Source organism: Panthera pardus, unplaced genomic scaffold, assembly GCF_024362965.1.
Source record: "Panthera pardus isolate Hobbes unplaced genomic scaffold, ASM2436296v1 HiC_scaffold_8, whole genome shotgun sequence".
In the NCBI taxonomy this organism is placed as follows: domain Eukaryota; kingdom Metazoa; phylum Chordata; class Mammalia; order Carnivora; family Felidae; genus Panthera; species Panthera pardus.
Window position 1 is genome coordinate 25,171,709 of NW_026527013.1, and position 16,612 is coordinate 25,188,320.

General features: G+C 42.9%; 1 protein-coding gene across 2 annotated transcripts in view; it reads right to left on the reverse strand.

Annotated features, from left to right (window-relative positions):
• The window catches only part of ARHGEF3 (Rho guanine nucleotide exchange factor 3), a 305,569-nt gene that overhangs the window by 205,887 nt on the left and 83,070 nt on the right, over positions 1-16,612 (reverse strand). The window contains exon 3 of one of the 2 annotated variants that reach the window (XM_019469998.2): positions 2,978-3,044. The exons of the other annotated variant lie outside the window; for it this stretch is intronic. Within the exon in view, the coding sequence (XP_019325543.1) occupies positions 2,978-3,044 (67 nt within the window). The remainder of the gene's footprint in view (positions 1-2,977; positions 3,045-16,612) is intronic. 2 annotated transcript variants of the gene reach the window in all.

Genomic DNA, 16,612 nt, shown 5'->3' on the forward strand with positions numbered 1-16,612 from the left:
TCTCCCACTTGGCTTCTCATCCAGAGTGATGTGGTTCCTTTTCCCCTTGCCTTTTACCATCCATCTCTCCCCAACACTTCTCCCTACCCCACCCCCAAAATCTACAAATGCCCAGGGCATAAGCAAACTGACACAGGATCTTTATTCTTTATAAGCCAAACAGGAATGGAATTACAAATGCTTACAATAGTTTCCTCTGCCATGCATATAAATATGGGAAATTCACGAGCACACAGATTCTAAAAACTTCCTTTCTTAATAAAGAAGAAAATAAAGCATTCACAAAAAACATGCCCTGCCCTAGGACAGCATGCATAGCTCAGTCTAACAAGCCTGGGAGTTACATTTCATTATAGAAAATGTATCAGCTAGATAATGCCTCAAATGTCTTCATTCTGGCATTCTGGGTGCTTCTCGTTCTTCATTTCCAATTACCATAACGACGGTTACAACGCATAGCCTGGCTGGGAGTAAGGGTGTTTCCACTTGGTGGGGTTCCCTCCTAACCCTTCGATGTCACGGATGATTATGTTCCAAGAGGGAGACAGATCAATCTGGCCAATCTGGCAATTATCAGGCCCCAGACCATCTCCCTCTGGCATATCTTGATGTCAGCTTGTCTAACTTTACCAATAAGCCCCATGGGCCAGGAAAAATCAGAGCAAGGACACGGGACCAAAATAAACACCACAGCTGGGCACCTGGGTGGCTGTCAGTTAAGTGTCTGACTATTGACTTTGGCTCAGGTCATGATCTCATGGTTCATAGGTTCAAGCCCGGCATCAGGCTCCGTGCTGACAGCTCAGAGCCTGGAGTCTGCTTTGGATTCTGTGTCTCCCTCTCTCTCTGCCCCTCCCCTGCTTGCACTCTGTCTCTCAAAAATGAATAAATGTTAAAAAAAAAGATTCTGTCATCTATTTGGTTGCAGTTAGCCAGGGACAGTTTGTTTGTTCTTCTGCAGTGATTCCCTAATTTTAAATACTACCATGCAGGGGTGAGAGTATCAAAGGGTCACTTAAACCAAGTGTGTATCTAACAGGCTCCTCTGAGCAGCAATTTCTGTAAAACAGAGTTGCGCTCAAAAACTTACAAAGCATTTTTCAAGGGAAGACATTTGAAGAGGTCTTATGGCCACAGGTAAGGTAATCAATTGTCCCAGTTTACCTGGGACTTCCAGTGCTAAACCCAGGGCAATCGCAGGCAAACTTGAGTGGTTGGTCACCCTAGATGTACCCCAGTACTTGACTAGTGACCACTGCTGAAACAGAAGGAAGGCTAGGGTGTGCTGAAGGGACACCAGAGAGGGAGGGAAAATAAATGCCTTCAAATAGGCCAACTTGCTCATAGAAGGTCCAATTTCTCTATAGCTCAAAAGTGACAATAAATGTCAACTATTCCCAAGTGTGTACAAACTGCCTTGTCAACAAAGGATTTATTGGCAATGGGGAAATGCCACCAACTCCATCAACTCTCTTTAATGTAGTCTCTAAGCACGGCAACACATCAAAGGCTCTGAGAAGTCTCACAGTGGTGAACATATTTAATTAGGTGCTCTCAGTGTGCCCCAAGGTTATTTGACCACACAGGTTTTTTTTCCACCTAATGGTTATGATCATCCAAGTGAACACACTTGGAGAAATGGGGACCTTATTCACAAAACCATAAACAACTTAGGAGACACACAGTTTACGTTCAGTAAGACATGCACATCTCCTTAAGAGGTCAACGCATTTCTCTTTGTACTTGGTGAAAAGCATATTGTACCCTTAGTTAAAATACTGCCATGATCTATATTTATTTTCAGTAAGACACTTGGGGAAAATGGCTGAGATCTATGTAAGATACTAAAGGTGAATTGAACTAGTAAAAACAGTGCTGAAAAGACCAAAGACATGACCTCGAAACACAACCTGAAGTCGATTTTGTGTCTGATGGATGTGAAAGATCTGTTTATACATTCAACAAATTAATTAAGCATGTATGTGCTAGGCCCAGAGAGACAGCAGTGAACAAGAGAGAAATACAAGGTTTCTCCTCCACACCTGATGCTTAGAGCTTCCAATCTTAACGTTTTAGTAAGCACTAACTAACAATCTCATCCTATCAATGAGAAGAGAGTGCAGGGGTCTACGGGAGCCTCAGCTCTTGTCTTCCCACAGGAGGTGATATCAAGACTTAGACCCAAGGGAAGAAGCCGGTGGGGCAGCTTCAGTGTGTGTAGGAGTGCAGGGCTGGACAGCACAGGAAGTGCTCTAGGCAGAAGGAATGACACATGCAAACGCCAGGTCGTGAAACAGAGCTCTGAGCATTCTTTACACAGGCCAGGGTCTTCTTCCTGAGGCCAGAGCTAGAATTCATTTTAGCACACAGCAGGCTTCCATGTACTTTATTATTATTATTATTATTATTTATTATTATTATTATTATTATTATTATTATTATTATTATGTTAAGGTAGAGAACTTTGCATCAAGAGGAGGTTATATCTGACCCTTTCTACACTTCTAAGGGTCTGTAGCTTTATGATTGGGAGATTTTTATGATTCCCCTTAAAATCTGTTCAGAGCTTACAGGCTTCTCTTCTGGAAAACAAAGCTCCCCATGAAGTCGTAAATCTACATATTAACAGACTGTACATTTCCGATTTCTTTTTTCTTCATTATGCACTGGGCCCCTGCAGGTTCCCAAGAAAATGGGCACAATGTCCCCCTCTGCCCATCAACCCTGACTTGGCTTCTTCATCAGGTGCTTTCCCGAGACCTTCCAGGGCAAACAGACACTGGCGGGCGCTTACTGGGCCACTCACGTTTTTTAATTGAGCCACAGCTGCTGATACGACCGACCGTGATTCCTCCAAATGCTAAAACCCAGCTTTCTTGGCGAAGATGGGTTAGTAAAGCCACCCCCAACAGCATCCTCTCTGGAGCAGCCAGAATGGGGTATAGAGCAGCAGGGAGCACTCCCGGGAAACACTTACCCCTCTGAAATTCCAGGCTCTAGGGGAGGGGAACATAGGGAAGCTGTTTTGCAGAATCCGCCTAGGCCTAGAAGAGGAGAAAAGACAAGACAATGTGTTTCATTACTCATGGGTTAGAGACTCAGAGGAAATCACCCACTTCCGATGTAGCTTTATCAGAAACAGAGAGAGAGAGATGCTTGGAGAAATGGCCCAGGCAGACGCAGCAGCCAGGCTTTTTACAGCTCGGCCATCCATAGCAGCCAAACACACTCCAAACCCCTTCCTAGTCCCCCAAGAGGAAAGCTCCAGAGTCCCTTAGAAATAGTCAAGCCCTCACCCTTAAAAAAATAAAATCTAATCTAAAAGTCAACCTGGATGCAATAAAAAAGCCAGACCAAGCTCCCTATCTTGATCTTCATTTCTCACACACAAACAATTCCCAAACAGATGCCATCAGGTGGTGTTTACAGCTCCAGCCGAGCCTGGAATTCTCCCTGGTGCAGGCCACACGGGAGCTCCAGACTTTCAGGGGGACGGTACATGGACCGTCCACAGGACATGTAGCTGCTGCCTAACCAGTCGGAACTGGTTTCCTCACCTATTAATCCCTCCACGTGAAGCAATCTCCTTAGATGTGACAGAGGTGGGCTCCAGTGGGGTCAGCACAGGAGGTGGGGACACAGTACAGGGATGGAAAGAAGCAGCGGTGTGGCTGGGCAGCTTTAGGCACACCAGGAACACCTCACTTCTGTCCTGAAGAGTGAATCCAATGTTGTAGCTGCCAACACGCCCACAGGGACACCTTTTACAATGTGTTTGTGGAGTAATAAGTTACTCCTCCCAAAAAAGCTGTGTCTGTCAACATGGAAATTCAAATTTCATGTTTGCATGAGGTACCACCTCACTGAAAAGCATCCCTGAGAAACGTCCATCTTGGACTTTCCCTGGAGTTTTAGTCAGTGATGTACCAAAGAGGTGGTGTTGGTTTTTCACGTGACAGTCACACTTTACTTCGACCTCTGTGCCATAGTCAGCAGTAACACAAGCAGAAGTGACCACTGCACCCTGCAGCGTATCAGGCTTGAGGAAAAGTCTTGATAGGCTCTACCATAGGAAAGAGATAGATAAGCAATATGCAAGGTAATTATAATAACAGCAGCAGCTAATGTCTATGGAGTACTTAAAACAGCACATGCTAATACTTCATAGAGTTAATCTCATTGACTCTCACACTGCAAGCTAGGGTTCTCATTGTACCCATTTAATAGGTAAGAAAACAGAGACCTAGGGATATTAAGTGATGCATGCAGGTAAAATCAGGATTCTAATCTCATTTGTCTAATCTCAGATCCCATGGTGTTTTACTAGCTGTGTGACCCTAAGCACGAGGTTTCATATTCTTATGTGCAAAACAGAAGAAATAATACCCAGAACATGGTCAAGATGAGATGAGGGTTCTAAATCCAGTTCTATCACTGCTAAGTTCTAAAAGGTGTCAGCACAGATCCCCTCCCGTTCCTCCCAAATTCTGGCTCAAAGAAAAGCTTTCGACCAGGGGCACAGGACTGACACAGAAAAGCTGGGACAACTCACCGAAACAGATGGGAACTCCCACCTGCTGTATCTTTATATCCAGCCCCACTCCTGCCTCACCCTCCTCCTCACCCACACGTACAACAATAAAAACCCAGGCTAATAACATCTCAAGACAAACAGAGCATGTGGGTGGTTATTTAGATTTAATACTCTTCTCTATTAAGTAACATGTTGGTCTAAGTTCTTCTAAAAAAGCATTTCTCCTTTGGGAAGAAAAAAACTTAGAATTTAACAAAACATCTCCCTGGATACTGCTCCCTCCTCTCTCCGGTTATAATTGGGTTTTGCTCTCCTAATGATTTGATGAGCTTCACTGCTTCCAAAGCAACAACATATACTAGAACATTGCAAGTGAATGTTCCCCTGTTTTATATGGTGTGGTTTACAGAAAATTATGATCACAACAATCAGCAGTGATTATTATGCCAGGGATGTGCCAGGGTCTGTGCCAGGCACTTTGCCTACATAATCTAAGTCTCGCAATAAGACAGGTTATTATGTTATGTTACAGTACTCTGCTAATACATGACATACAAATAGTGTTATAATGGTGCCATGTGTTACAATATTATATATATATAAATATATAAAACATTATAATGGCATTAGATACTTATTTTAAAAATATTTTTTTATTTACTTAAAGTAAGCTCTACACCCAAAGTGGGGCTTGCCCCAAGATCAAGAGTCACATGCTCTACTGACTGAGCCAGTCAGGCACCCCAGCATTATATACTTTTAAATAAAATATATAACTCTGGGGGCACCTGGGTGGTTCAGTCAGTTAAACGTCCAAGTCTTGGCTTTGGTTCAGGTCATGATCTCATGGTTTGTGGGATCAAGCCCTGCATCAGGCTTTGTGCTGACAACACAGAGCGTGCTTGGGATTCTCTCTCTGCCCCTCCCCTGCGGGCATTCTCTCTCTCAAAATAAATAAATAAACTTTAAAAAATAATGTAACTTTGTATCATAAAATATTGTCATATGGGGCGCCTGGGTGGCTCAGTCGGTTGGGCGGCCGACTTCGGCTCAGGTCATGATCTCGCTGTCCGTGAGTTCGAGCCCCGCATCAGGCTCTGTGCTGACCGCGCAGAGCCTGGAGCCTGTTTCGGATTCTGTGTCTCCCTCTCTCTCTCTGACCCTCCCCCGTTCATGCTCTGTCTCTCTCTGTCTCAAAAATAAATAAACGTTAAAAAAAATTTTTTTTAAAATATTGTCATATAATATTATGGTATAATGGGGGATATTATTATTACCCCATTTTACAGATGAGATAAAACCTCATCTGTTTAACCTCTGCAGAGAGGTTAAACCACATGTGAGAAGTCACACAGCCAAGTTGGGATTCATAACCAGATGTGTCTGACTCTAGATTCAGAGGATGTAGCCCCTCGCATATAGAGAGAAGCCCCGCTAAACAGGGAAGAACATGCTTCTGGGAGAATGTAGCCTGGGGGTTTCTTGTGGGAGGGACCAGCTTAGTAGGATCTCAAATTTAGAAGCCTCATAGGCAAAGAAAAAGGATCAGAGTGAATCTGTCAATCCAGGGCATTCTTTTTTTTTTGTTTTAATTTTTATTTTAATGTTTATTTATTTTTGAGAGACAGAGTGCAAGCAGCAGAGGGGCAGAGAGAAAGAGAGACATAGAATCCGAAGCAGGTTCCAGGCTCCAGGCTCTGAGCTATCAACACAGAGCACAACACGGGACTCGAACTCACAAACTGTGAGATCGTGACCTGAGCTGAAGTCAGACACTTAACTGACTGAGCCATCCAGGTGTCCCATTTCTTGTGTTCAGAAGCAGGTTCTTGGGGAGCCTGGGTGGCTCATTGGTTGAGCGTCTGACTCTTGATTTTGGCTCAGGTCATGAGCTCACGGTTCGTGGGTTCGAGCCCCACATCAGCTCTGTGCTTGACAGTGTGGAGCCTGGTTGGGATTCCCTCTCTCTCCCTGTCTGTTCTTCCCTGACTTGTGCGCTCTCTCTCAAAACAAATAAACTTAAGAAATTATTAAAGAAAAAAAAAAAGGAATCAAGTTCTTTGCACTGTCAGCAAAAGTCCAAGTAAGAAACACGTACTTGGTTCTACAGATCTCCAAGACACGAAGGTACACAGTTGGGCTTCCTAACAGGGCTGGGAGGAGTTATCTATAGTGTGTTCAGTCCTTGGACCCCTGATGTGAGCCAGGTCTGTGCACAGTGTGTGCACGCGTGGTTAAGAAGCACAGCCCATCCTGCAGATGCCAGGGGAACGACCTTGACCAACAACCATCCACCTCTGTGGAGGGACCAATGGGAAGCCAGGGGTGGGTGTGAAGCAGGAGAGAAACCATTGACACAGGAGGGACAGCTTCTTGGCTGGAAGGAGGTTACAACTGAAGGAAAGATTGGGAAGAAAAGTTAGAAACACTGTCCACATGGAGAAATGCCCACAGGAGGAGCAACAAGTCAGGATTCAAGATGCATTTAGGGAATGATCTCAAATTTCAGAAGTGTATGTGTGGCTGGAATCAAACAGAATAAGCTCAGGAGCTTATAACCTCAGGGTCAGCAGCAGAATGTATTTCCCACCACATGGAAATGAATACAACTTTTTTCTACCACCCTGAGAAGAGGATTAGTGACCATTTCCAGAGCAACTCCTAAGAGTATGGGTTTCAGAAGTGAATATGTAGACTGCTTTGCTGCCCATGCACTCACTATGTGGGGCCAAGAGCCTAGTGTCTGAGGTATGACCAACTTGGGGCTCCAAGAGTGGCTCCCTCTCCTTCTTGCTGGGGGACTTCGACCAGGCTACCTACTCTCTACTGTCTCTGAGCCTCCATTTTCTCATCTGTAAAATGGGGATAATAATCTCTTCTCACAAAATTGAAGCATTAAATTAATGTACTACATAAAATGTTTGGCAGAGAATCTGGCACTTATTAAATACTCTAATTAGCTATTACAGTAGCGCCTCCTTATGTATAAAGGATATGTTTCAAGGAGTGTCTGGCTAGCTCAGTCGGTGCAACACATGACTCTTGATCTTGGGGTGATGAGTTTGAGCCTCACATTGGGTATAGAGCTTACTTTAAAAGGGGGTACATTTGGGGGCACCTGGGTGGCTCATGAACCATGAGATCATGACCTGAGCCAAGATCAAGAGTTGGATGCTTAACCAACTGAGCCATCCAGGTGCCCCAAATATTTTAATGTCTTACTTCTCAACCCAGGGCATCTTGCTAACAACACTTTCCTTTTATTTCTTTTGTTTTGTTTTACTTCGCTCTACCTATGAAGACAACTGTAGCAATACGAGGAAAGCCAAAGGGCTACATTTTATAGAGAAATTAGTGCAGACTATGGTATTTTATCCTGGTTGGACCACTCAAGACAGTGATGGTCTTTCAGGTAAATGTCTTCTTAATTCTGGTTGTGGTACGTAATTGAGGATGGACTGGCAGGTGTTTAGCCAGGTGAAGGAAGACCCAGTTCTCTGTGGAGAAGCTCACTGTGAAGAGGTCGTTTGCCCATTGGAAAGCTCATCACCTAGGCCTGCCTCTTAAACAAAGGCACAATGGCACCACCCATAACTTGTTTCCATAGTTCATAGGCCACACTCAGCTTCATTCCACTTACACCATGGCTGCAACTCCAACTCTTTATTTCCTGATAAAATATGGGGAAACAGGATCACAGAACCTCAAAAATAGTCAACTGGTACAATCACTTGGCACGGGTTGGATCTTCTCCAACAGTCCTGTTGAGAATGCACCCTGAAAGACAGTCTTCCCTCTTTAGAGAAGGGGTCTGTATCCAGTCATAAGGGCTCACATATTAATTTCTCTCCAACACGTAAAGAACACCTTCCATAGGGCAGGCACAGGACCAGACATTAGAGATACAGCAGTGAACAGCACAGATACAGTGTCTGCTTTCATGAAGCTTACAAAAGGATAATGGGAGTGAGAGAGGGTGGGAGAGAGAGAGAGAGAACAACATAGTAAGTCTTAAAGAAAAATAAAACAGTGGTAATGGGGAGAGCCAGAGGGGCTCAATCAACATTTGAGGAGCTAGACAGACCTCCCAGAGGAAACGAGACCTCCCTGTGACCTGACAGAGGTGAGGGACTCAACCAGGTAATAAGACAGGGAGCAGCAGGCCAGGCGACAGGAAGAGCAAGCTAAAAATGCAGGAGGTCGAACTTTGCAAAGATTACCTAAATAGACAAAACTGGCAGAACTAATTGCTGAAGTTAAGAGTCAAGAGTTAAGATGTAGAAGCAAGGTGGCATATTTGAAAAACTGGAAGCTAAGTATGACCACTTAAACATCTCTCAATAAATAAAGGGATTATTAAATGAAGCTATATTCATTCTTTACAATGGAAGACCATGTAGGACTATATATTAATGAAAAATCTCAAAAAAAAATAAAGAAAGAAAATCCAAGTTGCAGGAGGTATGCATATGATAGGATATGTGATACTATGTAGAATCTCACAAAATAACACTCTCTTGTTTTGGCCACATATGTATGTAGTAAAAATGTAAGACTACATATGAAAAGGTTTTTTTTTTAAGTGTATTTATTTGAGAGAGAGAGAGAGAGAGTGAGAGAGAATGCTTGTACATGCACCCATGAGAGGGGGAGGGGCAGAAAGAAAGGGAGACAGAATCCCAAGCAGGACCCATGGTGTCAGTGCAGAGCCCGATGTGGGGCTTGAACACACAAACCGTGAGATCATGACCTGAGCTAAAACCAAGAGTCAGACACTTAACTGGCTGACCCAGGAGCCCCTGAAAAGGTTTTATCAACTGCAAATAAATGGTCCCCTCTGGGGACTGAAAGGGAAAGGGACTCAGGTGGGGCCCATGTGAAGCTTCATCACTACCTGTAATGTTTCATTTATTCACATAAAAATTCTGAAGCTAACAGGGCAAAAAGATTTTTATTAAATCTAAATGGTAGGTATAGATATGAATGTTATAATAGCCTATATTTTGCTACGCAGGTGAAATAGATTATAATTAATAACAATAACAAATGAATAAATTCTAGCATAGCCATGTAATACAATACTAAGGCATCCATTAAAAATAATGAGGAGTGCCTGGGTGGCTCAGTCAGTTAAGCATTTGACTCTTGATTTTGGCTCAGGTTGTGGTCTCACGGTTCATGAGTTCGAGCTCCACATCAGGCTCTATGCTCAGAGCACGGAGCGTGCTTAGGATCCTGTCTCCCTCTCTCTCTGCCCCTCCCCCCCTTCAAAAATAAATAAATGTTTAAAACAATTTTTTTATAATAATGAGGTGTACTTGTGCCATCACCAGCAAAGACCATAAAATACAGTATGTGAAGTAAGAGGCAGGGCAACATGTAAATCCATTTACTTTTACACACACACGCACGTGCAGAATCAGCTCCAAGTATGCTGAGGGTCCTGGCAGGGCACATGCCCAACTGTTGACATTGATTGATCATGTATACAGCTTGGGTCAGGGGTGGGAAGCATAAATGTGGACATCAGCTTTTACATATGTATTTTTAAATCTTTACTATAGAAACGTATTATGTAATGAAAATCATAATAATGTTTACTAAAAGGCCTTAATAGGTAGGGAAGGAGGCAGAGAGGCATGAAATGAGGCTGAACAGGAGGCCAGGGCTGGACAGGGCAGAGACTTAAAGGCTAAGGTTGGGGGGCTGGTCAGGGGGTGATGGGGTTCCACTGAAGCTATATGGTGAGGAATGACATGGGATTTGCCTTTAGAAAGATCCCTCTGGCTAGAGGGAAGAGAAGACAGCCAAGGGGTCCAGAATGAAGGCAGAGACCAGCAGGGAGGGTACCGCAGGCATCCAGATCCACTATAGCCTCTCTCATCTCTTTCAAGATTCTGAAGGCACAGAAGTCATAAGTGTCCGTTCAGACTGCTTTTTCCCATTTTCTCTCCCTTCCCCAGCTGTTTTCTAGAACAGCACTGTCCAGTAGAAATATCATGCGAGCCACACATGTAATTTTAAATTCTCTATTAGTCACATTAAAATGGTAAACAGAAATAGGCAAGTTTAGTTTTAATAATATAGTTTATTTAACTCAATATATCCAGATACTATTATCAGTTCAACATGTAATAGAAAAAAAAATATTAGAGATATTTTACATTTTTTCATGTCTTCCAAATCCAATGAGTATCTTACTCTTAGATCAATCCTCTTTTTAATGTTTATTTATTTTTCAGAGAGAGAGAGACAGCGCACAAGCGGGGGTAAGGGCAGAGAAAGAGGGAGACAGAGGATCCAAAGCAGGCCCCTTGCTGACAGCAGAGAGCCTGATGTGGCGCTCGAACTCATGAACTGTGAGATCATGACCTGAGCCAAAGTTGGACACTTAACTGACTGAGCCACCCAGATACCCCTACTCTTACCTCAGTTTTAATTGGCACTAGCCATGTTTCAAGTGCTCAGTAGCAGTATGTGGCATGTGTCTATCATACTGGACACCACAAGTATAGAAAAATAACACATGTAATTTCAAAGAGCCTCTTTGAAAAGCCAGACTTTGAAAAGCTACAGCTCTGTGTCTCAGCAGTTAGTGACTAACCACAATATATAAATTGAGACCCTTTTGAAAAATGAGACACTCTCCAAAATGATTTTAGTATCCATCTGAATTCAGAAAAATTCCGAACAAAAAAAATATTTTCTCAAAAGCTTTAGAGATATAGTCTCTGGAATAATTACAGGAAATTATCTTCAGGTCACATCCTTACCTGAATAGATCAACATACGAAATTTTTCCCAAATGGAGATTATCCCAAACAAAAGTCTATGATCTGGTCCTAAATAATGTAGAAGTAGTCTAATCAAACGAATTCCAGAATGAACTAAAAGGAAGACATTGAAATGATTTTTTTAAACCCATAAAATGATTATATTTCTATTTCCCCTTTTGTGAAATGTTTGTTCAGGTCATTTACCCATTTATATACAGGGATGTTCTTTTTTTGTTATTGATATGTAAGGGCTCTTTCTAGATTCGGACAAGAGTGTGTAACAAGTGGCTAGCACATGCCTGGTACTCTAGTAACCATATTAAAAAGGCATATATTAAATTCCATCAACTGGTGAATGAAAATGGATAAACAAAGGTGTATGTGCCTGCAATGGGATGTGATTCAAAAGAATGAAGTACCAACACCTGCTAGGACATGGAGCAACCTTGAATGCCTTATGCAAAGTGAAAGAAGCCAGACACAAAAGGCCACATCATGTATGATTCCATTTATGTGAAATACCCAGAATAGGCAAATTCATAGAGTCAGAAAGCAAACTAGTGGTGGCCAGGGGCTGGGGGAAAGAGAGCAAGTAGGAAGTGACTGCTTAATGGGTGCACAATTTCCTTTTGGGGTGATGAAAATGTTCTGAAATTAGGTTGTGGTGACGGACGCACAACCCTGTATATGTACTTAATACCACTGAATTATTATACACCTAAAATGGCTAAGATGGTAAACATGTATTTTACCACAGTAGTTGTAGGCAATTTGGATTTATTGATTTATTGATTGGTTGATTTTAATAATGAGGGTATTGGATTTATTTATTTATTTATTTATTTTAATAATGAGGGTATCCTTTGGGTAAATACCTAGTAGTGTAATTGCTGAATCATAGGGTAGTTATATTTTTACGTTTGAAACCTCCACACTGTTTTCCAGAGTGGCTGCACCAGTTGGCATTCCCACCAACAGTGCAAGAGGGTTCCCTTTTCTCCACATTCTCACCAACACTTGTTGTTTCTTGTGTTGTTGATTTTAGCCATTCTGACAGGTGTGAGGTGATATTTCATTGTAGTTTTGATTTGTATTTCCCTGGTGATCAGTGATGTTGAGCATGTTTTCATGTATATCTGCTCAAAGAATACAAAAATACTAATTCAAAGGGATACATGCGCCCCAATGTTTACAGCAGCATTATCTAAATAGCCAAATTATGGAAGCAGCCCAAGTGTCCAGTGACTGATGAATGGATAAAGAAGATGTGGTATATATATACAATGGAATATTAATCAGCCATAAAAAAGAATGAAATCTTGCCATTTGCAATGGCATGGATGGAGCTAGAGAGTACTCTAATAAGTTAGTCAGAGAAAGACAAATACATTTGATTTCACTCATATGTAGAATTTAAGAAATTCTTAAATAAATGCGCAAAGAAGGAAAAAAAGAGAGAAAGAGGCAAACCAAGAAACAGACTCTTAACTACAGAAAACAACTTGCTGGTTACCAGAGGGGAGGTGGGGAGGGGGATGGGTGGAAAAGGTGATGGGGATTAAGGAGTACACCTGTCACGATGAGCACGGGCTGTTACATGGAAGTGTTGAATTGCTGTATTGTAAACCTGAAACTAATATTATACTGTGTTAACAGAAATTTAAATTAAAACTTCTTTTTTAAAAAAAGGAAAAAAGCTGTAAGTTTCACTGTTTAAAAAATAAAGAAAAAATAAAAATAGTGAGGGTAAAATCAAGATAATTTTCAGGCAAAATAAAAGATACATATCTAATGGAAAAAATCCTCATAAAATAATAATGCAAACTAAAATACTGTTAACCATTCCAGAAGCGGGAATTACGTAAATAAAAGCCAGGAGGGTAAACATTCTGCGCAGCCTGGGAATTGACAAAAATGGCTTAGATGTGAAGTTTTATCAGTACTTGTGAGAAATCCGCCCTACAAGTCCCTGTCTCAGAGACACATATTTATGTCAGTCCTTCAACCATGATAAAAATTCCCACACTCTGGCTTTCTCCACTTCCTCTCATTCTCCACTCTGGGCCCCGACTCTCTGTGCTCAGAGATTCTGCAGCAACACCCGTTCCATCCTCTGCTCCCACCTCATGAGGCTCATGCTGCATTTCTCTTTCACCCCTGAGCTTCCTACAAAGCTTTTATCTTCAGAAAAGCCATTCACGAGTGCAGTACTCCAGAAAAAGAACTTTCAAAGGTAAATGTCAGTGACTCCCAAGTGGTGCCGTGAAGCAGAGGTTTGGTTGCAGCGGTTAAAAGTGCATCTGCTTGGAACCAGCTCTGCCATTCACGAGCTGTGTGACATGAGACAAGTGACTTACCCACTCTGTTCCCTACTTCCCCCATCTGTAAAATGGAGGTAATAACAGGATTCCCTTACAGAGTTGTTGTGAGGATTAAATGAGTTAATATATGTAAAGCGCTTGGCACATGGTGCACAGAAGGTCTACTTTAAGAGTTAGCCCGCTTCTGGGCGATGAGCTCTGGAAGGCCAGGGACCGTGCTATTTGGGTTCACTGCTGTCTCTGCATTCCCTGCACTTTGTAGGACCTTGATCGGCAGCTGGAGGATGAATGCATGGTGCTTGCCCTCAGTAAGTCTGTGGTCAGCAGTATCACAGAGTAGCCCTATAGACACAGTGACAGAACGTGAATACGACCACATGCACTTGAGAGAGAGAACAGGTGTCTATCGTTAAGGCCATCTAGTGTAGCCCTCAAGCACTGGGCTTGGACCCCGAGGCAAGCCTGACGCGGGGCTGTGGATCTGCACCATCTCCACCTTCTCTCTTCCCAGGCCTCTCCAGACTGTGCTCGGTCCCAGAGAGGCACTTTCTGAACAAAAGCTCCTCAAATTCAAGTCAGCTCCTCGGTTAGAAACTGTTGAAATGAACAGCACCAGAGGAAGGGGACTCTGGTCACAAGGGCATGACAGGCTCCAACATGGGACCTTCCCAAGGGCATTTAAGTGCATTTTGGATTATATATGATTCTCATCTTACCAACCGCACTATAGTTCCCATGCTGTCTCATCCAGAAGAAAGTACCTACAAAATGCAGTAGCTGCCCCAGGAAACTTAAACCCAAACACCCTGAGAGACACCATCCCATCATGACACCAGTGCTCCTGTCCATTCACGTATTTCAAGTCCAGGGTGGGCCACAGGTTGCCCATTCACATTTCCATGTGTTGGGCAGCCACTGTAAATCTTTCTAGAACAAAGTAAATCCACTGAAGAGAGACAGCAGACACGCAGGGTGGTCATAGCATGGGATGTGCAGTCTCCAAGAATCTGGTTTAAGCCCAAGTTTACCAGGTGATCTTGGGCAACTTTTAAGGAACTTCCTTGAGCCTCACTTTCTGACTTGAAACCAAATCCAAGTCACAAACCAATGAGTCCAGGTCAAACAGTCAAATAGCAGCTATTCCTACCATCCCTTATCCCTTACTCTGCCTTGTTTTTCTCCATAGAGTTGATCACCTCCTAAAGTAAGCTCTGAGAGAACAGAACTATGTTTTACTCTGCAGCATCCTTTATGCCTACAATGATGCCCGGCACTCAGCAGACACTCAGCAAATACTTAGAGCTAATATTTATTAAGCTGTCCGTGTGAGCCAGCTAGTACGCAAAGCACTGTAAAGAAACTGTTAATGTACTCCTCATAACAACCCTATGAAGTCTGTCTCACCAGGTCCATTTTCCAGTTAGAAACTGAGGCTCGGGGAAGTTTAAGAGCAGAAATCAGGTAAGGGTCTTACAGACTACTGCAAGTTTTCCAGATTTTAGTCTGAGTGATATGGGAGGCCACGGGAAGATTTTGAGCAGAGAAGAAACACGATCTATGTATTAAAAGGACTGTCCTCAATGCTGTGTAGAGAGGACAGCTGTAGGGGCAAGACAGAGAGGAGGGAGATGGTGAGGAAGTGCCTTTGGTAGTGGGAGGAGGGAGAAGACCTTTGGGAGGAGCAGATTGGGAAACAAAAGTCAAGGGCAGACAGATCATCTGAATTGGTATGGATCTCCAAATGGAGATTGTAGTGAGCGGTTGGATATAAGAAACTGGAGAGTATATTCGAGAAGCATCAGCCTTTAGACTGAGAAGAAGCCCCACCTTGGTGAGGGAAGAGAGAGAGGAGTATTCAAGAAGCCAGGGAAGAAAGAGTTTCAGGGAGGCAGTGCTCAACTACATCACCAAGTAGGGGAGAGAGAAATGCCCACTGAATTCGGCAAAGCAGGTGTCCCTGGTGACTTGACACGATGAAGTGAGTGGAGTTGGGGACAGAGCTGAAAGGGGCTTGTCTAAAGATTACCTAAGAGCAATGTCTGTAGAAAAACTAAGTTGACAAGGATCTTAGGGATTGGCCAGTCTACTGAAGTCATTAGAATATGAGCTCCCCAAGGACAGGAACTTCATCTGTCTTTTTACTGTTTTATTCCTCCCTTTGGGCACCTGGCACATGACAGATGCTCAATAAATATTTGCAAGACTTTTTTGAACTTTCTTGACATCTCTAGCCAAACAGTACAGGTCAACAGGAACTTTGCATGCCTAACAGGATGGTATGGAAGACATTGAGGAAATGCACACACAAATTATCCCAAGATGCAATGTTCACCTTCCCTTCCCTTGCTAAAGAAACTAGAATTCATGCTACTTGGTATTTATTCAGCATGAGAATAATGTGTTTTCCAGTCACTCTTCTCATTGACATTCATATCTGTATCGTCAGTGGATTGAATGGCTTCTCACTGGCAGCACCAAATTTCAACATTCAAGCTAATTGTAAGCTGGTGTAATTAGCAGAAATTACAGAATATTTTTAAAGGGATGTTTTGTAACAGAGGTCTTTTGGAAATCCAATTTAGGAAAATTATTTTTTTCATGTTCTCAAAGTGCTGACCTGCAGATGATGTTTCAAAAGCATTTAGGGGTCACTTTGAAAAGCAAGGGGATCATTCTCCCTCTCCCCACCTGCATCCATCTGAATTATGGCACATTTTCAATGGGAAAGGCCTCATTACATCCTAAGGAAATCCACATCCTGCACCTCCAGGTCACAGTCCAGCAGAGAGCAGCCTCATGTCCCTCCGGAAAGGATAATTAGTTTTCTACCCTTTAATCAAGGAGCAGCAGATTGTTGTTTTTCTAAAGTTTTGCCTGGGGAGAGCCTGTTCTTTCCCGAATGTGTGTTTTTCTAAACAGGACTCCCTGTACGTACCCAACCTTCCCATGAGCCACCACTGACAGGCACTCCCCCAGCCTTA